The 22,914-nt window shown below is 29.8% G+C and overlaps 4 protein-coding genes across 5 annotated transcripts; 2 read left to right on the top strand and 2 right to left on the bottom strand.

The window, feature by feature from the left end:
• The first annotated feature begins 3,276 nt into the window (after positions 1 to 3,276).
• On the top strand, positions 3,277 to 5,256 carry LOC127251153 (exocyst complex component EXO70H1-like). 2 transcript variants are annotated; one of them, XM_051274753.1, is made up of 2 exons: positions 3,365 to 3,613; positions 3,717 to 5,255. In XM_051274753.1, the coding sequence occupies exons 1-2, from the start codon at positions 3,492 to 3,494 to the stop codon at positions 5,206 to 5,208; spliced, it is 1,614 nt and encodes a 537-aa protein (XP_051130710.1). In that variant the 5' UTR covers positions 3,365 to 3,491; the 3' UTR covers positions 5,209 to 5,255. The 2 variants fall into 2 exon arrangements, with proteins under 2 accessions (XP_051130709.1, XP_051130710.1); XM_051274752.1 differs by having other exon boundaries at positions 3,277 to 5,256.
• Positions 5,257 to 6,082: 826 nt separating this feature from the next.
• Positions 6,083 to 6,661, bottom strand: LOC127250823 (SKP1-like protein 18). The gene has a single exon (XM_051274248.1). The coding sequence runs from the start codon at positions 6,659 to 6,661 to the stop codon at positions 6,083 to 6,085; it is 579 nt and encodes a 192-aa protein (XP_051130205.1).
• Positions 6,662 to 12,435: 5,774 nt separating this feature from the next.
• Positions 12,436 to 16,241, bottom strand: LOC127250875 (probable pectate lyase 4). Its single transcript, XM_051274319.1, has 5 exons — positions 15,906 to 16,241; positions 14,414 to 14,765; positions 14,087 to 14,297; positions 13,922 to 13,990; positions 12,436 to 12,868 (listed from the first exon to the last, which is right to left on the bottom strand). The coding sequence occupies exons 1-5, from the start codon at positions 16,147 to 16,149 to the stop codon at positions 12,635 to 12,637; spliced, it is 1,110 nt and encodes a 369-aa protein (XP_051130276.1). The 5' UTR covers positions 16,150 to 16,241; the 3' UTR covers positions 12,436 to 12,634.
• Positions 16,242 to 18,026: 1,785 nt separating this feature from the next.
• Positions 18,027 to 22,275, top strand: LOC127250874 (ankyrin repeat-containing protein ITN1-like). Its single transcript, XM_051274317.1, has 4 exons — positions 18,027 to 18,258; positions 18,649 to 19,197; positions 19,709 to 20,118; positions 20,903 to 22,275. Exons 1-4 carry the CDS (start codon positions 18,243 to 18,245, stop codon positions 21,728 to 21,730), a joined length of 1,803 nt encoding a protein of 600 aa, XP_051130274.1. The 5' UTR covers positions 18,027 to 18,242; the 3' UTR covers positions 21,731 to 22,275.
• Positions 22,276 to 22,914: the final 639 nt, after the last annotated feature.

Here is a 22,914-nt window from a genome sequence, read left to right on the forward strand (position 1 = left end):
CAAGTTGCAATTTTAATAATCAAATTCAAACTACTACTACTGATAATTATAATCATAATAATAATAATTACTACGTCTAAGTATAATAATCATGTTTACAATTTTTATCCGTCATAAAACAATAGTCTCATTTTCATAAATAATCATATTACTATAAAATTACCCTTATTTTTTCATTATTATTACACAATTGTCACTATTTTTTACACTAATACACTTACAAGGGCAAAAAAGTCTTTTACTCGTATTCTTTTATCAACTATTAATATAATATCAATGTTCTTTAAATCTCATGTCAAACCCAACCCAAACTATAGTTTTGGAACGAAGAGAGTAGTAGTAATAATAATAATAATAATAATAATAATAATAATAATAATATGGGAAAACATTTGTATTAGTTGTTATAAATTATGAAAATATTATGGGAAAGATTGTAATGTTGCTAATGATGATTTTTCAAAAAAAAAATAGATATATTTTTAAAAATACTGGAGTAATATAATTTTATTGAAAATATAAATGCTATAAAAATATGAATAAAAGAAAAAAAAAAAAAAAAAAAAAACACACACACACACATTTTATAGGGGTTTTAAAAATAAAATTTACATAGTGCCTTTATAAAATAGTGGATTGGTTTAATATAATTTATACTACCACAGGCGTAAAATAGATATTTGATGTAAAAATTAATCACCCTTATATGATGTTTGTATAATTTTTAGAATTTAAGTAAATGATCACCCTTATAGATTTAGTGAAAATATTATTGTTATATATATTTAATTCAAACGCTAAAAAAATTTGATTCAAAACTTCAAATTTGAAAATAACTTGAAAAAGATAAAACAAATGAAAACCTTTTGTATTTTTTTAAAAAAACAAAATTATTATATTATGTAATTTTAATATTATTATATATTACATAAAAAAAATTGGGCCTGTCAAAATTTATTTTAGCTCTGTCACTGATCGAGATATTATTTAAACAAAAATTCAAATTAATATTTTATTTTAAATTAATTTTAAAGTACAATGAAATAAAATAAATCCATATATTTTATATAGAAAGCAAATGTCATCATTTATTTATTATTTTTTAAATTGAATATTAAGGTGCTTCTAAAAATAAACATGAAATTCAAATATGCTGATCATATAATTGATTCTGGATCTATATTGAAAATTTAGACACAAATGTAACAGTATTTTGTCACGTGGTTTCACACAACAACTTAATTAGACTTTTGGAGCAAAATTTTAATTAAACGAAATTGTCAGCAATTGATGAATACATTTATTTTTATAAATAATGACGTGCACCTAAAAAAATTATGGAAGTTTTATTCAATATTTAATAATTTCCGGGTTTAAATTGTAAAAAAAAAAAAATATGTTGTTTTATTTTTCGTCAAGTTTTAAAAATTTTGATTTGAATTTAATATTAAAATAATATTTGATAAAATATTTTATGAAAAAAAAAATGCATAAGATAAATAGGAATTTTTAAAAAATAAAAAATAACAAAAGGAAAAGACGTTTTATATTATAAATTTCTTCCAAGTTGAGTTTTGAAATTTGTAAAATACATTTTCAGTTGTTGCAGCTATCATTTTCAATCCAAAATGTCTATAAAATATTTCTAATTGTAATAGATAATATTTCTATGATTCAATATATTTACAACAATATCAAATTATCAATCAATTTTGTAAAATAAGTATAAGATATAAGGGCATTTTCACATTTCCATCTAATACAATAAATTATAGTAGTATAAATTAAACATTTGTATTCATCACTGTTTTCATAAATACAATTCCTTAAAAATATTAATATTTAAAAAATAATATATACACATTATTAATAATAGTAAGATATACTTCATCCGTTTCAAAATTATAGTTTGAGTTGCATTTGGCACGAGATTTAAGGAATATTAATATTATGTTAGTAGTTGGTAAAAAGTACGAGTAAAAGACTTTTTGGGCCTTGTGAATGTATTATTGTAAAAAGTAGTGGCAATTGCGTAATAATAATAAAATAGTAAATGTTGTTTTATAGTGATATGATTATTTATGAAAACGAGACTATTGTTTTGGAACGGACAAAAATGATAAACAAGACTATTATATTGGGACCGAGAAAGTATATTTTGTTTACTCACAAAAATTAATAATTTAATACAAAATATTATTTTTTATATTATCGATATAATTCCGAAGTAAAAAACATTTAGGATGCGATTGTTTGAGAATTTGAATTTTGGTTTGAAATTTAAATAATAAAAATTTTAAAATTTGAACAATTATATAATATGATATAAACAAGTATCGATATATATTTTGAATATAATATGAAAAACAAAAAATGAGTGGTATTATACTATGTGTTTTGGTTTAAAAGAATATACTGTATATATATATTTATGTTAGATATAGAAAATTGTGTAAATAATATAAAAATAATAATTTTACAGTATATTAATTTTTCTTTGAAAAAAATGTATTAAAAAGATTTTAGTAAATTTCTTTGGGTGAATAGTAAAAGTGTTTGTAAAATTTCATAAAGAGAACACACCCTTTCTTTAATACCCAAATCCCGAGATATTTTAGAAAAAATATATATATATTTTAAAAATATTTTATTATATATTATTTTAATACAAACTTAAATTAATTTTTTTTAAATCAAATCAAATAAAAAGAAACACACCATTAATAATAGATCTATAACTTAAGTACTATTTTAGTTTGTAAAGAATTTTATTTTTAAAACTCAAATCGAAATTGACGCATTAAAACACCAATAAACAATGTTAAACCTGGACCGCGACTTTTATTTGATTAAGTTGTACAAGATATTTAAAAATATTAATATTATATTAATAATTGATAAAAAAATATAAATAAAAACATTTTAAGATTATTATTTTAAAATAGAGAAGAAAAAAATAATAATAAATAATAATATTATATTAAGAGCGAGGAAGAATATACAATACCTAAAAAAAAATCAACAATTGAATTTGACTCGCCTAAAAGCTCTATCAACTTTCTTAAAAAATTAAATGAATATATATATATATATTTACTGACCTCTTGATTGATTCTTGAATCTTCAGTAAATACGGCGGACCGCCGAGTGCCGTCGGACTCCACCTTTCCAGCGTCAATTTGACTACAGTGCACTTTGGCGGTCCCGGACCAAAACACCAGCTACATCCACACCACAGATTCTGGAGTTCGCAGGACTTTCCCGAGGACCTGCGTGTCAGCCTCTCTTTATTACAACGACCCAAACGAAAACCGTAAATTGACGCAACTGTAAACGTGGCTCTGCAAGAAAATGCCGAGGAAGGGAAAGACCTGTCTGTGCTGTCCTCCAAACTGCACTTCTTCTTCTTCCTCCACTGACCGCCATCGCCCAGACTTCGCTGCAGCTGCAATTGATCGGGCGATAGCTATGGCGGACTCCATCGTCATGAAATGGAGCATCGAAAGCAGTGCCTACGCGCGCCTCACCTCGCTTCTCTATCAGAATCGGAGAGAGGCGAAGGAGTTTATCAAAACGGTGGAGAATCTGCAGAAGGCTATGCATTTCATAATCGGTAACAATTCGTGCTCTGATCAATTAGCTCGCGCTCATAATTTGATGCGAATTGCTATGGAAAGGCTTCAGAAGGAGTTTTACCAGATTCTGTCGATGAACAGAGCTCATCTGGATCCTGAATCCGTCTCTACTCGGTCGTCGCAGATGTCTACTGGATCCAGCACGGTGGATTGCGATGACGACGAAGAGGACGCGGGGAGAGGCGAGATTTCTGAAGTTGAAGATGCTTCGTCTCTTGCCATGGCGGATTTGAGATTGATTGCGGAGTGTATGATTTCGTCCGGCTACACCAGAGAATGTTCGAGAATATACAGCACCATTCGTAAATCGATTGTTGATGAAAGCTTGTATAGGCTCGGAGTTGAGAAGCTTACCTCTTCGGAGATTCATAAAATGGATTGGAAGCTTCTAGAACTGAGAATCAACAACTGGATAACCGCCATAAGAACCGCAGTGAAAACTCTCTTCAATGGCGAGAGAATCCTCTGCGATCACGTCTTCGCGATCTCAGATTCCATCAGAGAGCGTTGCTTCGCGGAGATCTCGAAAGCAGGAGCTATAATTCTCTTCGAATTTCCAGAAACCGTCGCGAGAAACACCAAAAAATCACCGGAAAAACTCTTCCGAGCGCTCGACATGTACGCCGCAATCTCCAACTACCTACCGGAGATCGAATCCATCTTCTCCTTCAACTCAACTCTAACCGTCAAATCTCAGGTACACAAATCCTTCGCCAGGCTCGCCGAGGTTATACTCACGGCACTACACGATTTCGAGTCGACAATCCTCAAGGAATCCTCCAAATCCCCAATCTCCGGCGCCGGAATCCACCATCTAACAATCAACACTATGAACAGCCTCTCAATGCTCGCTGATTACTCAAACATTCTATCAAACATCCTCGCCGCAGCGCCGCCGCCGCAACTACCGAAGCAATCACTACCGGAATCCTTCACCGCCTTCTTAGACGGCAACACTTCTCCCCCGGCGGCGCTCTCGCTCAAAATGGCGTGGCTCGTATTAGTCCTCCTCTGCAAACTCGACACAAAATCCAAACTCTACAAAGACGTATCGCTATCATACCTGTTTCTCGCCAACAATCTTCAATACGTCGTCGTAAAGGCGCGAGCCTCAAATCTGAACCGTCTCCTGGGGGATCAATGGCTGACCGAGCTCGAATATAAGGTCAAGCAATTTGCGTCAAACTACGAACGGCTAGGATGGAGCCACGTCATCGAGTCGGTGCCGTCTGATCCAACGGCAGTGGATAGCCCAGAGAAAGTTCTGGAGATTTTGATAAAATTTAACGGCTTATTCAGCCAGGCGTACAGAAAGCACTCTGTCTGCGTCGTACCAGATAAAAACCTACGAGATGATATAAAGCTTTCTCTCGCGAGAAAGACGGTTCCATTGTACCGTGAGTTTTGGAACGCACATCGGCGGATGATCGGACGGCGGAGAATTTCTTTACCGATGGTCAGATATACCCCTGACGATGTGAGCAATATGTTGTCGGAGTTGTATTTCGACTCGGGGGGCTCTTTGTCATTTCATATTCCTTCATCTCCTGCAGTCCCCTCAAGTTTTCGTTAAGCTAACTTTTTTTTTTCTCATGTAACTTGGAAAAAATCATATATAAAATATATCAATATTTAATATAAATATATAGTAGCTGTTAGAATGTGTATCAAATATACAAAAGGAATAAACTAAAGTGCATACAATTTTACGAAATTGAGCCAAATTTCATATATTTCTAAAACTCTGTTAAATTCTACCCGTTTAATCTCCTTAAACGGCTCAAATTGTAAATAAATTTTAAAATTTTAATTTCTAAATCTCAAATTTTTTTAAAAAATTAAAATTGTAAATGTAAATTAAAATTTTTATAATATGTATAATTTAATAAAATATATACAATATATATCATTTTGTAAAGAATAATTTTTTTATAATATAGATAAATAAAAAATTAGAAATATATATGTAAATATAATATAAATTTATAATTAAATTGTACAAATTAATACATATTTATATTATTATATTTATAATCATCAAATCAAATCCACCTCAAAATTCAAATAAAAATCGAACTCAATCCAAAGTTCCCCAAATCCCTAAGAAACACACCTAAATTTCTACAGTAATGTATATTTTTTGAACGGAAGAATCTCATTATTATTATTATTATTATTATTATTATTATTATCATGTTGATGTCCGAGCAGACCCGCTTGTGGGAAGATATCTAGATAAGTGCCTTTTTGTATGCAAAAAAAGTTAATAAATATACAGAGATCAAAATTCAGAAGATTTTATTTCAACAAATATTTAAATAAATATAAAAAAAATAACTTTAGTTAAAAGTTTATAAAAACAAAAATTTTGAAAATAAAAAATTAAACAAACTAAAACTTTCAAGAAACTCTAATCGTAATCATAGATTATAACTAATATTACTTAATCAAGCAATCATAGCATCTTCTTCGTCATCGTCTGGATCGAGTCCTTCGTAAGTCCATATATGTTTATTTCTTACATCTTGTTCCTCCTGGGGCGTGTAATCATTGTCTATTCTAAAAACTTTTCTCATCCATTCCACACTTTTATTTTTTATTAAGTCGGCTGATCTCTGACAAGCCTCGTCTAGAACCACTTGAACTCCTAAGTAATTTGCAGCCGATGCAAGGGTAAGAAAATCATAGATATCATATTTGGCAAAACAATCGTCGCACTGTTTTTTCTTTTCTTCAGCAGTGAATTGCTGAAATGATTCTTCTATGTACATGCTAAGAAAGCCAATAATCTTCTCCAGGGTTATTCCGTCGACTTCAGGGAGTGGAATTACGTCGATTATGCCTTCTTCTTTGGAGAGTGAAATTATATCGGTTCTGCCGTCTTCTTCTAAATCGAGTAAATTTGCAAGGAGCAATGATTGCATAACTATGGATTTGGAGACCTTGAATTCTTTGCCATCGCAACTCCTTAAAATTCTGAATTTCTCTTTATCCATGGCAGTCGTAAGAGATATCTTTGTATCCATGATAGTAGAAGCCATTAAAAAACTTTATGTGTTTAATAATATTTTTATTAAACTTCCCTTTCCTTTGTGTATATATATAGAGAATTAGAGATATGATTTATTAATTATGGATAGATAGATAATTATGGATAGATAGATAATTGAGATTATATAATTTCAAATCGTATCTATCAAATCATATCTATTTTTTAGAATCGAATTTAATAAAATAATATATAAAAAAAACTTAAAATATTGAAATAATTTGATATGATATAAATAAATATTTAAAATTTAAAATTATTTTTTATTTAATATGAAAATTAAAAAAAGACATCCTATTTAATTTGATATATTTTTTTTCTTAAAAAAATATTAATAATAAAAAAATGTAAAAACTCCTAATAAAACACAACTAGACAATCTAAAGCTAATATAACCAATATTTATATAAATACAAGTTAAGTATAAACGTCGGATCAAAAATAATTTAAGCATAAACTTTATATTATTTTAATGGAATATCTCATAATTTCATATAAAATTAACAAAATAACAATTTATAAAAATATTATATTTATTAATAAAATATCATATAAAAAAAAAATTTTAAAAATAAATAAATAAAATCTCAAACTCAAATCAAACAAACCCCAATTTTATTTTATTTTATTTATTTTTACATAAATTGAAAAAATATCATTAAACATATTATTATTATTATTATAAATTTATAATCCCCTCTCACAAAATAAATAAATAAATAAATTAAACTTTTGACATTGAGTTTTTAAATTCAAGTTATATATATAGACATAGTTAGACAAAATATCATATTATATACGGAATTAGATAATATATGATTTATTATATCAATTAAAATTGATAGTTTAACTTCATCCATAATTTATTTACAGTTACAAAAATATATACTAATTTATAATTTTATTATCTTTATTTTAACATATAATAATAATTGTTATTATATACTCTTTCTGTTATATAAAAAAATATTTATATTTTTATTTTGGTTGTCTAATTAAAAAGTAATTATTTGATTAAATATCTTATTTTTATAAATACTCTTATTTTATTTTCACATCATTATTTTTACAATGATAAAATTATTTTTACACTACTTTTAATTATTCATTTAAAAAATAAATATATATTTTATCGCCGGAAAGATGGAGTATTTTCTACTTATAAAATTACTAATTTTTATAATAAAATTTTTGTGATACTCCTATTTTATTTTTTATTTACCCCACATAGATATTAAAATGACATTATTTCTTAATATTTATTTCCAAATAAAATAGTATAGTATTTTGGATAAATGAAATATATAAATTATCTAATATATCTATATAGCGCATATCAATACATAAATATTAAAAAAATTAATATAGTTGCTAAACTGCTGATATATATATATATCCATAACATGAAAATCTATAGCCACGGTCGATAAAAGTTTGATAGAATCTAATAATATGCAGACTAAGTCCAATAAAACAAATTATACTAAACTAAAATGTATAGTAACGTATTGTAGAAAGCTAAATTTAATTTAATTTAAAATTTTTAATTTAAAATTTATATAAATTAATAATATGAAATCAAAAGTACTATAAATTGATTATTTTTCAACAATTTAATTATATCTATTTTGTCCGCAGAAATTATATAACTATTTATTTCTTTGTTGTCGTTAAATTATAGATAATTTATTTATAGTAAATAATTTTATTCACCTATAATTCTATAATATTTACTTTAACATATAATAACTAAACTCTCATTATTTTTCTACTTATCTTATTGTGTTTTTCAATCATTTAATAAATTTTATATAATACATCATATTATTTCATATATAATCGTTCTAATATAAAATAACTTATTAAATATTTTTTAGATTTTGTGCTTAACCAACACATGTATTTTTACCGTCACATAATGGAGTATTCAAAAAATATTTATGTTTACGAGACTATTGCAAGTATTATTATTATTTTAGTCTTATTTAAATTTAATTGTATATAATTTTTTAATCATTTATGATAATAAATAAAATAATTGAATTTATTGACAATGGTATATCGAATTTAAAAGGCAAAACATCAAAATAATATTTATATATAAAAATACCACAAATTATTTCTTTTTTTTCAAAAGAAAAAAAAAATATCAATTTATTAAATGTGTGTATTTACTTTTTAATACAATAGTTTTTTAATTTAAAATATAATATTAATATTTATTTATATAAAATTAAATAATTGTTACAATTTAAAATTTATAATTATATAAATATAAAAAAAATATTACGTACATCAAATATTATAATAATAATAATAATAGTAATAATAATAGTTAATATTTTTTAAATATATTTCATCCGTCGTTCAAATTTATATTTACCTTTTTATTGTCATATAAAAATATTATTATTTTTTTAATAAAAAGTAATTTTTCTTTTTCCTTTTTTTCCTTTTTTTATTATAAAAAAATTATTTTTATTTATTTTTCTTAAATTTTGTGTTTGATTAAATAAATATACAATTACGAATATAATAATATATAATGGGTAAGCCCACATAAACATTATTTTTCAAAAAAATTAAAAAAAATAAGAAAAAATTTAATGTTAAAAATTACTAAAAATCCACTCAAAACCCGCCGACCTAAAGGTCAAGGAGTCGAAGGTTTCACCGTTAGACTATACCATCATTCCCATGTATAAAATTAATTTATATTAATTATAAATAAATTAATAAATTTTTTATTTCTTAAAATTTTACTTTCTATAAAAATAATAATATTCATATTGTATGTATATATTTTTTGCGATATTATTTTTAAAACATCTAAATACATATTCTATTTTTTTAGTCATATATATTAAATACTTTCTCCGTCCCATAAAAAAGTATTCATTTGCTTTTTGCAAGTAGTTTTAGAAATATTAGTATTATATTGGGATATAGTAGGAATAAAATAAAAATGACTAAAATAACCTTATTAGTACGTGCTATATAAAGCTAATGACATTTGTGTAATATATTGTAAGTCGTAAGGAAATTGATACTTTGTTATGTGATGGACTAAAATGAAAAATGGATACTTTGTTATGGGAGGGAGTATATTTTAAAACTATCAATATAATTAATTTGATAAAAAAAAAAGGTAATATGATAATTTACTATTATTAATTAATTAAATATTATTATCTTAAATAACGTGGTATTGATAAAATGACTCAATTATCTTTAAGACAGGAAAAATATACTTATTTCGTTTCAATTCAAAGTATTTTTTTACCATTTTTATCTGTCTCACTTCAAAATATCACTTTCTTATTTTAAAAATAATAACCATATACTAATATTAACACAAACTTTTACTTAAATTACAAACATATCATTATACATATGCTTACTTTATACATAAAGTCTAAAAAAAAAAAAAACTCTTACACATTTTCATTAACCATTAATTTATTAAGTTACTCACTCCGTCCTACTTACCATATTTACCTTTTCATTTCTATCCGTCCCACTTATTTTTATCACGTTTTTTTTTTTAAATTAAAATTATACATTTTAATCTTATTTTAAATTTTTTAAATTTATAATTTTTTTATAATTTTAATTAAACTAATTAGTTATTTTAATATTAATTTATAATTATTTTTATTATACGATAATTATTTTCACTAATATATTTTTAATTATTTACTAATTATACACCTGCTAAATTCTCATATCTACAGTAAATAATATATAATATTCGAAATAAAAAAGTATTTTTAATCTATTATAAAACCTCAAAGGACCAGTTAAATTGAGACGAAAACAGTATATATCTCTTAAATATATAAAAATATATATAAAGTCAAAATTTCTTATTTCAAATGAAGAGACCAATATAAAAAGAATTGTCAAACACATAGAATAGCTCACGATGATTTGATTTGATTTGATAAAAGACTCCTTCTATACTTGAAAAGGACTCACAATGTAAATCAATTTACAACCAAAATCTTCTTTTAACTACAATGAGAAGTTAGCATATTTATACGGCCCGATTTTGATGTGTTCACATAGTATTTTTGTATGTTATAATTTTCTATAAATATTATTTTAAAATATAATACATATATTAAAAATAATACTCCTTCCGTCCCAAGTGTCTGCTACATTGTGGACACGGTATTTTATAAGGAGTGTAATTAGTAGATAATTAAAAATATATTAGTGAAAATAATTATCCTATAATATAAATAATTATAAATTATTTAAGATAATTAATTAGTTTAATTAAAATTTTAAAAAAAGTAAAATTAAAAAAATTAAAATGAGATTAAAGTGTGTTATCATTTTTGAAAAAAAGGAAAGTGACATAGTACGTGTGACTGACATAAACGACAACGTGGACATGGTATCTGGGACGGAGGAAGTATATATTTATTTCTTTTGTATCTAATTATTTTTTATATAAAATTTTAAAATAATAGTATTTTAATTATAATATTTAATTAAAAATTGGTAAATATTATTTTTACTCATATTTTTTAATATAAAAATAATATTTCATCAGTCCCACGTAATTTGTCCATATTTTTTATTTTCGTTCGTCCCACGTAACTTGTCCTTTTTATATTTGGAAATATAATTATGCACTTTAATTACATTTTAATTTTTAAATTTTATAATTTTCTCAATTTTAATTAAACTATTTGTTCATCGTAATCTTAATATATAATTATTTTTATTAATACACTTCTTAATTAATTACTAATTATACTTTACTTAAATTTCTGTATCTACGTTAATAAACCTAAAATATCTGAGACGAAAAAAATAATATAATAATAAATATATAATAAAGTAAGATATTTAATTAAATAGTAGATTCCAAAATTACTAAAAAGAAAACAAATACCTTAACGAAGAAAATGATAAAATATATGAGAGTATATATACTTTATCCATTCAAAAAAAATAATTTAATATAAAATACTATATTCGTTCCAACTAATTTGTTCACCTTAGATGGGGCACGGAATCTTATATATTGTATATTTAATAAATAATTTAAAATATATTAGTAAAAATAATATATATTAAAATTAATAAAAAAATATAAATTATGAATTTTAAAATATATATAATTATCTTTAAAAAAATGACAAATTATATGAGTATGTGAGAGTAGAAATAGTAGACAAATTATATGAAATGCAGATAATATTATTTTTACACAATTCTTCATATTTAACATAAAATCATTCAAAAAATTCAAAACGAGCAAACCTTTTATGTGTACATCCTAACGTTCACCTAAGATAATCTTAAATCTCTCTCTCTCTATTTTTTTTTTTTTTTTCCTTAACTTTGAATTAAAATTAAAGGTTTGAGTTTTTTTACTAAAATAATTTCTCCCGATTCACATAATTTATTCCTATTTTAGAGTATCTAATAAGCTCAAAATATCGGGACGAATGAAGTATTTAATACTCCTGCGTCCCAATACAATAGTCTTGTTTATCATTTTTGTTCGTTCCAAAACAATAGTCTTATTTCCATAAATATCCATATAACCATAAAACTATTTCTACTTTTTTATTTGCAAAAAAAATCTTTTATTTGACGGAGGGAGTATCATATTTTATGAGACATAAATATAATATCAAAATAATAAAATTCTATGTACTAATCATATTGAATTGTATAAAGATCACCATTTAAAAAGATACAAAAAAAAAGATAAAAAAAACAATCCATTCCTCAATCAACACAAACACAATCACACTTCTTATTCTCAGCATAAAAAATTTCAGAAAGATTAAATAGAGCACCAGCACAAGACGATCCTCAAACAGCTATTAAGGATGGCTCCTCAAGAACAACATAGATACGAAAGAATGCACACAAGAAACAACGATGACGACGGTCTGACGGATGTGCGAACAAATTATACGCGAAGCTAATAAATAGGAAGGTCCGCAGGGCGCGCGACATTTTGCCAACCGGCACAATGCTGAAGAACTCGTTTCAGATTTTCGCTCGGGGCTTCGACTGTCCAAGTCTCATAGTATTCGCTCGGATGGAACACACACGAATCGTTCGGGAGGGCCATTAATCCCGGTTGAGTTGCGCTGGTAAACATATCTCCTTCGGATTTTACATGCCCCGTGCATTCCAAGTCCTTATCACCAGCCTACATGCAGAAAAACAGCCACTCAATTATGACGGTAATTATTGTGCTGAATTTTACGAAAAGATGACATACTACACACGATTTATGTTAACATAATATAAAAATACAATGCATGACAATTGTACACACAGCATATACTAGTATTCATCTTGGCACATAATGTGTTGATTGAAAAATTGTTGTTAGTGTGTTGAATCTTTAAATTAAGAACGGATTTATTCACCCAACCTATTTTTTAATGGCACAAATTTTCATAAATACTGCAAAAAATACAATACATATATATATATATATTAACACAACATATATAATATACTCCCTCCGGTTGTTATTTTCTATTTTTTTCCGTTCCAAAACAAGGTTACCATTTTCTAATTTAATAATTGTACTATCTACTTAACATAATAAATACCCCTCAAACTTTCAATATATTACACAAATGTCGTTACTTTTATATTACACAATACTATTAGAAGTATTTTTTTGGCTTTTTTTTTTTTTTTACTACAACCTAATATAATACGAATATTTAAAAATCTACATGTAAAAGGTAAACATCACCCTTACGGAGGGAGAATATACTCTATGAACCCATAAAGGAATAAACAATTCAATACAAAATATTATTTTTTATATTATAGACACGATTCTTCATATCTACCATAAAAAAACACATTCATCCAAAAATACAAAATGAACACACCCTACGTTTTTAACAACACATTATAAAATAACTAACAACACATGAGAATTATCCACACAACACATTATTTTTAATTTCAGCACATAAAATATATCTATATTCTATACAACACACCTTCCCTATATAGAGAGCTGTCGGCACATGATTTCTACTAACGCAGTACTGTCGTAGTTGAAACTAAGTGTTTCTGCTTATTTACATCTTGTTTCGTTATTCACAACCGATTCAAGATTGCACGATAACCCAACGACAAAACACAACGGACATGATCGACTTAATGTTCAAGAATCGAGTTTTAAATCTATTTTTATAGGCCTTATTTGCATCAATCGAAGAAGTTATAAGAATACCTTTTCCGTGTAGTATTTGAAGGCTACTTTCTTATGTTCGGCTTCATATATGTTGCACTGCGAGTATATCTACATAGGAAGAAGCAAAATAACCGTGTCAAGACAATAATATCATTTTTTTCTAAAGATAGTGATTTTATCAGGATTGAAATGCACAATCGTCACCTGAGATTCGACACTAGCACAAACAGCGTAAACCCCCCAACCACGAGTGTAATTATTGTACAAATGAACCTTCCCGAACCTGACGCGCGGGTGTCGCTGCCGAGTCCCGTCGAAAAAACAATGGTGGATCGTAACCCGTATGCATCTATCCCCTACGTGGGACGAATCAGCACCAATTAGCATAGTCTTGTCGTGATTCATAAAGTGACACCTACGAAATCAAAACAATCGAGTCATCGAATCGTCAAATTTCAATCGGGCAATCTTTTCTAATCGGTCAAAACCAAGAACGAATTAAAAACAGACTAAATTCCATCTTAATCTCACCGAGAAACAGTAATGTCGGTGCTCTCCCGGGTGATATCAATCAAACCATCATCATAGTCACTCAAGCTGCAACGATCTATCCATATATGCTTTGATTTCGGCTTTATCTGAATCCCGTCAACGTCATGTCCCCTGCCCCCTTCGAATACTAGATTGCAGATAATTACATTCTCGCATTCCTTCAACCTTAAACCTTTCCCGGTGAGCCGAATCCTCTGACCCCGACCGTCGATGGTTTTGTAAGAGGATACATTCAGATAAGACGACAGCTCAATTGTTCCCGAAACTTCAAAGACAATCCACAGAGGCTCCTGCTTACGGCAGCCATACCGTAGCGAACCTGGTCCGTCGTCTATAAATGCATACATAGAAAAGGAAAATAAATTTGCAACGTGATCATGAATCATGAGTCAAAAACTTGATTCGGTTAAAAGGCGAATCAATTTAACAAACTGAAATACGAATCACGAATTAAGGAACTCCATAAATTCATACAATAATTTGTGCTTGCTTACTATTTGAGATTGTTTAATCTTTATGTTAAATAATTCCACACAATCCACGCACAAGGTGAACATGAATCGTCGATTAAAAGGCGAAAAAATTTAACAAACCGAAATACGAATCATGAATTAAGAAACTCAATAAATTCATACACTAATTTGTGTTTGCTGATTAATCGAAATAATCTTCAAGTTAAACATTGCAAGCAATCCACGAACAAATTGAACACGAATCAGTGATCAAAAGGGGAATAAATTTAACAAACTGAAACACGAATCATGAGTTAAGACACTCAATAATTTCATACACTAATTCGTGTTTACTGATCATTCAAGATTGCTTAATCTTCATGCTCATGTTAAACAATTTCACACAATCCACGAACAAACTGAACACGAATCTGTCAATTAAAAGGCGAATAAATTTAACAAACAGAACATGAATCATGAATTAACAAACTCCATAAATTCATACACTGATTTGTTTTTACTGAAAGATTCTTTAATCTTCATGTTAAACAATTTGACACCATCCATGAACAAACTGAACACGAATCATCAATCAAAATGCTAAAGATTTGACAAACTGAACACGAATCATGAAGAAACTCCATAAATTCATATTACTGATCATTCGAGATTGTTTAATCTTCATGTTAAACAATTTCGCAATCCATGAACAAACTGAACACGAGAGCGCGAACGACGGGAATTGAACCCGATCATCAATTAAAAGGGGAATGAATTTAACAAATTGAAACATGAATTATGAATTAAGAAACTCAACAAATTCATACATTTACTGAATCACTCGACTTTATTTAATCTTCTTATGTAAAATAAATTCACACAATTCACTAACACAGGCTGCTAATTAGGTTACAACTACAATATGTTTATAATACAGTTACAAAGTAAACACGCTCGAAATTGATAGTGAAATAGAAACGGAATCGACAATTTTAATCAAAAGGGGGAAGAGTTCGTACCAGCGAGTGTGGTGACGCAGTAAACGGCGCCGTTGAGGCCGCCGACGGCGAGGCGACCGAAGCCCTCAGCTTGGCCGGCCAAAGCGCGCAAGGCGGAATCCACGTGGCCATAGGGCAGTCGCAGAGCCATGCCGGAATTTACACAATCGGGCGGATTGTTGGAAGAGGAGATGTGTGGATTTGGGGAAGGACAATGGTGGGGATCGGGAGTGTTCTTGCTCAAGCAACCAACACAAATCCCCATTTTATAGGCGAAGAATGAAGGGGTGACGCTAACCGAAATCGATGTCGCATTGAAGAATAAATTGAAAGCTTTGGCGTTTCTTAGAGGTTCATTAATGGCCGACACGGGTACGGATCCACAACGCCAATTACAAATAGACATGAACCGTGAATCTCCGGGTCGAACCACCGGTGTTCGGATTGAACCGGCGGTTTAGCATTTATTATTATTTTGAAAATAAATCTAGGAACATCACCTTTACACCCGGCGCAGCGGTGTTGCTAGGATAGGGATGGATAAATTTACCGAACATACCGAAAAACAGATTTATTATATCATATCGTGTCGAAAATATCCAAAATTTTGGTACGATATAAATATCGTACCGAATATTCGGTATCAGTATGAATTTTCGAAAAATTCGATATTTCGATATGATACCATATCGATATTATTTTTATTAAAATAATTTAATTATTAATATAAATAATAATTATTAATATTTTTTAAAAATCATAAGAAAAAATATGTAAACTATTGAAAAAAATTTATTGGTTTTTTCATAATATTTTTGTGGTGGAGAATAGTGATATTTATTAATTTTTTAATTATTTTGAAATTTAAATTTATATTTTCGGTATAATTGTTATATACAGGTGAATACATAAAACAAAATTTTTGGCATAAGCGGTATATATCGGTATCGTACCGAATTTGAAATTTTCAGTATAAACGGTATATACCGTACCGTACCGAAAATTTCGGTATACCAAAATTCGGTATATTGAAATTTTTGGTACGATACCGATATATATTTTAATCATACCGAAAAGTTCGGTACGGTACGGTATGCCATCCCTAGGTGTGACGGAGCAAAGCAGCGTAACGAAGAAGGAAAAAAAAAAAAAAAACAAAGAAGTAAAAAAATATAAAGTTATTTCTATTTTCGACTATTCCATATAATTTGTCATATATTTTAATATTTTAAAATTTAAAATTTATTATTTTTATTTTAATTAAATTATTTAATTATTTAAATTTATAATTACTTTTATTTTTACAATTTTTTTAATTACTTCCTAATTATACCATACCTAAAATTTTGTACCAAACTAAATTGAACAATTTAGCACGGAGTATTATCTTGAATACTTCAATTTTATTTTTTTACGGTATAAATATATTTTTATATAATCTTTAATTTAGATTTATGTTTATGAAGTATATTTAATCATTGATTTCATTTGGAGCCGACAAAAACTGACATAACATGATACAAAATAATTGAGTTTGGGTTAAAGATTTCAACATGAATATGTATACGGGTTGATACGAATCCGACATGATAGTAAACGGGTCGGATTAGGGTTGAGGCTCTCAACTCGAACCCGACTAGACAACTCGATTATAATATATTAATATTGATTAGTATATTTATTGTATATATAAAATAATCATAATTTAATAATTTTCTCATAAATGAATCTAAACTAAGTTCAATTTTAAATAATTCAATATAATTTAAGCTCAAACTAATAAAAACTAACCAACAACAACGTAACAAAAAAATTATTTAATTTGAATCAAGAAAATCGACTTGACTTAATTATATATACGGGTCAATATGAGTCAACCCGAACTCAACACGATAATAAACGGATAAATACGAACTCGACACGACCGTTTAAAGTATTCAACCCGACACGAACCTAACAAGAGTCTACCAATTGTCGGCTTTAATTTCATTATTATTGTTGGGCTCTTATTGGGCCGTGTGGAGCTATTTTGCGACTTTTACCGTTATGTGTCTAAATTTTGTGAACAGTTTTTCTCCACGCCAATTATTATATTTTATTAATTAAATAATTATTATTATAAAAAATAATTGTTGGACGTACAGCGACCTTGTGGGTCCGGCGGCGTCAACGCGGCTACGACAACCAGCCTTTTTATTCGCCTCCGCCGCACCACCACTACCACTGCCACCGTCGCCGCTGCTACTTCTTCACCTCCCGTCAGGTTGCTTGGCTGCTGCGGCTCACTCGATTGGACGAAAGAAATGGAGTAAATAGCGAGGGAGGGAAAGAGAGTGAAGACTTTCCGACTCTGTATCAATGGATTCCGTCAAAGGTGCGTAACTACATACACGCTACTGATCACCTGAGAAATCGACAATTAGGTTTTGTACATGGTGTTTAATAGTGGAAGTGAGCTGCTAATTTGTGATCTGTGAAACGCTGCTACGGAATATTGTGTGCTGTGATTTGTTCGGATTTTGATCGGATTGTGCGTAACTACCTACATACTACTAATCACCTGAGGAATCGACAATTAGGTTTCGTACATGGAGTTAATAGTGGTGGCGAGTTGCTATTTTTTGATCTGTGAAACGCTGCTATGGGATATTGTTTGCTGTGATTTGTTCGGATTTCGAATTAGAAATGTTTCGCATCGATGATCGATCGTATTAGCGTTACCTGTATTGTGCAGTGTCTTGACTTTAGTGATTTCGCTAAACAGGGGAGAAAGATCTGGAAATGAGTTCCAGTCTCGAGAGACCGTCGCCGTCGCCTTCACCTTCGCCGCGGGCGGCGGCTCTGTACGTGTCGAGCTCCAGCAAATCATTAGCGTCTTCAAACTCTGGAAAGGCATTGGTGGTTTCCAATTCCGGCAAGGCTTTGGTCGTTTCCAATTCGGGAAAAACAATGGACCAATCAGGAAAGAAGAAGTATGTGAAGCAGGTCACTGGTCGGCACAACGACACGGAGCTCCATTTGGCTGCGCAGAAGGGTGACGTGGCAGCAGTGAGGCAGATTTTGGGGGAAATCGATGAGCAAATGCTGAAGACATCTGGCGGGGCTGAGTTTGATGCTGAGGTTGCTGAAGTCAGGGCTGTTGTAGTGAACGAGGTCAATGAACTCGGGGAGACACCACTTTTCACAGCTGCAGAGAGGGGATACATTGATATCGTTGAGGAGTTGTTACCTTTCACAACTAAAGAAGGGATTAGGACTAAGAACAGGTCCGGTTTCGATCCACTGCACATTGCTGCAAGTCAAGGACATTGTGGTAATTGAATTCTTCAAGTTTGAGTTCAAATGCTTGGCATGTGATTGTGGCTTCTTAGATGCTTGAATTGATGAATATGGTTTTGTGATTGTGATTTTCCTGGGATGGGATAATTGGGTGTCTTTATTTGATGTTTTGGGCATTCTTGATTTGATATGTTTTTTTTTTTGACATTATAAATAGAATATGTGTTAGACGTGATGCTTTGAATGGAAAATAGGTTTTGAATGAAAAATATGTGTTGTGTGATGTGTTTTAGGTAGGAAAAATATCGTTGTTGTTTTTCTTTTTCCATTTAACCAATTTTAGAAGTGTATTAATAAACCAAGCTGATGGAGACCTTTGATTTCTGTTAAAAAAATGATGGATAACTTCATTCCAACCTTGGAATATTTTTTTGCTTGCTGAAGATTGGAAATCTTCACTAAAACATCAAATTAGAATATAATGATCTTTCTCATTGTTCTTCTATGTTTAGTAACTATTATCTTTTGCTTTTTAAATCTTCCAGATATTGTCCATATGCTGCTGGAGCATGATCCTGAACTAAGCAGAACAGTTGGTCAATCAAATGCTACTCCACTTATATCTGCTGCAACTAAAGGGCATATTGCTGTTGTCAAGGAATTACTGTCAAAGGATCCCAGTTTGCTAGAGATGACAAGGTCTAATAGTAAAAACGCATTACATTTTGCTGCCCGCCAAGGCCATGTGGAAATTGTCAAAGCATTGCTTGAGAAGGACCCAGACCTGGCCAAAAGAACTGATAAGAAAGGACAGACTGCACTGCACATGGCTGTTAAGGGTGTTAATTGTGAAGTTGTTAAGTTGCTTCTTCAGGCAGGTGCTGCGGTTGTGATGCTTCCCGACAAATTTGGTAACACTGCACTGCATATTGCCACCAGGAAAAAACGTGTTGAGGTTTGTATTCCGTTCCTATTTCTTCCTCTCTGCTGGCTCAAGATTGATTGCTAAACATGCTGTTACTTTTTTCTCTGCTGTATCATTTTGCAATTCAGGTATCAGGTCTGTAATCATGGGTGTCTTTTTTTTTTTCTTATTGGAAAATAGGTTTTCAGATATGATATTTTAAATGAAAATATATTTTGGATGTTATGTTTTTTAATGTAAATATATATTTAATATGATGTTTAGAATGGGTGTGTTTGTTTGGGGGTTTGGATTTTAAGTTGGGATTTGAATAGTAAACATTTTGAATTGTAATAGTTGCATGACATGATATAAATAGGTGTTGATGTGATGTTTTGAATGTAAAATTAACTTTTAGTATAATATAAAAAATGAAAAATAGGTGTTTAATTTGATGTTTTTGGAGAATTTTTTTTTTTTTTTTTTATGAATAGTAGGATTTTGCCAAAATCCTTTAAACGAACACACCCATTATGTAAATATATTGTTAATGCAATGTTTTGAATGAAAAAGAGGCATTAACAGTAAATGCTTTGAATGATAATAAGTATTGATATGTTGTTTTTTATTATAAAATTTACTTTAATTTAGAAACAAGCAAACACCCTAAATTTATGCGTCTATCATGACATGCCTTTGGCAATGGATTAATGTATTTTGCATGTAATCTTCCAATAGATGGTTCGGATGAGTACTTTTTTATGTTTATCTAAGGGGTGAAAACTTTAAAAAGTTTACATTTCGTATTCCTGAGATCTTGGTGGTGTATATGCAGATTGTTCATGAGCTGCTATTGCTTCGGGACACAAATGTTAATGCATTGACAAGAGACCACAAAACAGCTCTTGACATCGCTGAAGGGCTCCCTTTATCAGAAGAAATTGTGGAAATAAGGGAAAGCTTGACTCGTAATGGAGCTGTCAGAGCCAATGAACTGAACCAGCCTCGTGATGAGCTTCGGAGAACTGTATCAGAAATTAAGAAGGATGTACATATTCAGCTTGAACAAGCTCGCAAAACAAATAAAAATGTTACTGGGATTGCAAAGGAGCTTAGGAAGCTCCACAGAGAAGGAATAAATAATGCCACGAATTCAGTCACGGTGGTTGCTGTTCTTTTTGCAACAGTTGCTTTTGCTGCCATATTCACAGTTCCTGGAGGTGATGATGACAATGGAAAAGCTGTGATGGTAAAAAATCCTTCATTCAAGGTCTTCTTTGTTTCTAATGCTGTGGCACTTTTCACGTCCCTGGCTGTTGTTGTTGTGCAAATTACAGTGGTCAGGGGTGAAATAAAATCTGAGAGACGAGTAGTGGAGATAATCAATAAGTTGATGTGGTTGGCCTCTGTTTGCACCACGGTGGCTTTCATTTCTTCAGCTTACATAGTTGTTGGGAGACACAATCGATGGGCTGCAATTCTTGTTACTATTACAGGGGGACTTATAATGGCAGGGGTTCTGGGTGCTATGACATATTATGTAGTGAAATCCAGAAGGATTCGGAGAGTGAAGAAGAAAGAGAAGTATTCTAGGAGTGGGGGAACAAACTCATGGCGTAACTCGGATACTGATTCAGAAGTACACCCAATCTATGCTATTTGATGGAAGATGCAAGATTGAGTGTATTCGTTTTTTTCAGTATGCAGACAACTCCGAGAACCAAGCAATGCAATCTCTATAGAAAAAGAGTCAATTAACTACAAACATTGGGAGCTTTGGAAAACTTTTATAGGTTCTCAAAACACATATATTGTTGGATTGAGAACCGAGTTTCTAACACGCAAGACATACATACTAAAGACCTCAGAATCAAATGAGGATACTTTGTCAGCAAAATGATGCGGAATCAGGGGGAAACTTCTGGAAGGTGTTGTTTTGTGGAGCATAAGCTGTAACACGAAGAAGAGATGTGTGCTTGTGACACAAGTGGTCACAAATGTTCTCACTACTGAATGTACTGTTTGCTCCTTGCATGTTTATTGAATAAATATTGGTTTCTCTCAAGACTTGGTTGCTCTTTTGCATTCTCTGATGATGTCTTTTAATGATATATACATATATATATATGTATGCAAGTATGTACAGTATTCTAACTCTTTTCTGTAATGGTTACCATGCATATGGTTTTGACACCAAGTGCTTGTCTTCATACTTAGGCCTTATTCTGCACTATTTTTCAAGTTACAATTTACAGTATGTACGTGTAACATCTAATCTGGATAATTAACTGCTCGGTAACCTGATAAAATGGATTGGAGATAGAGTTAGATATAATATATGTTGTTTGCCATTAGTTCAATGTCTTTCCTTTATGTTGTTGTGCGTGAAAAGGGGAAAAGGCGAAGATATAAATTTCAGTCATATCTGATTTTGTTTTTCATGTTTGATTTTGATTTCGTTGCCACTTTGAGTTTGTTTATCTGCATAATGCTGTGCTGTTATCGAATGATGCTACAACTGATAGATACATAGGGATTGTGGTTAGGTCTTACGGCACACACACACCCATTTGCTAGACAAAAGCAATGATATGTATTGACGGTGATAACTAAGCTGAACTTCCTATGTTTATGTACCATAGAAAACGTATAATGATAGGCATTCGTGTAATATCATCCTATATTGTTGACATGCATGCAGATTAAAAGGCAGATTGGCGAGTGACCATTCTTGAGGAGCCAAGACACGTGCGGGGCACTTGTGTCTGAATTTGGAAGTCTCATCCTCAGACAAGCTTACTTGCTTTACTTTGTTCACACAATTTTGTGGAACATGTCTCTTTCGAT

The sequence above is a fragment of the Andrographis paniculata genome, unplaced genomic scaffold, assembly GCF_009805555.1.
Source record: "Andrographis paniculata isolate CXL003 unplaced genomic scaffold, ASM980555v1 Contig38END, whole genome shotgun sequence".
NCBI classification, from domain to species: domain Eukaryota; kingdom Viridiplantae; phylum Streptophyta; class Magnoliopsida; order Lamiales; family Acanthaceae; genus Andrographis; species Andrographis paniculata.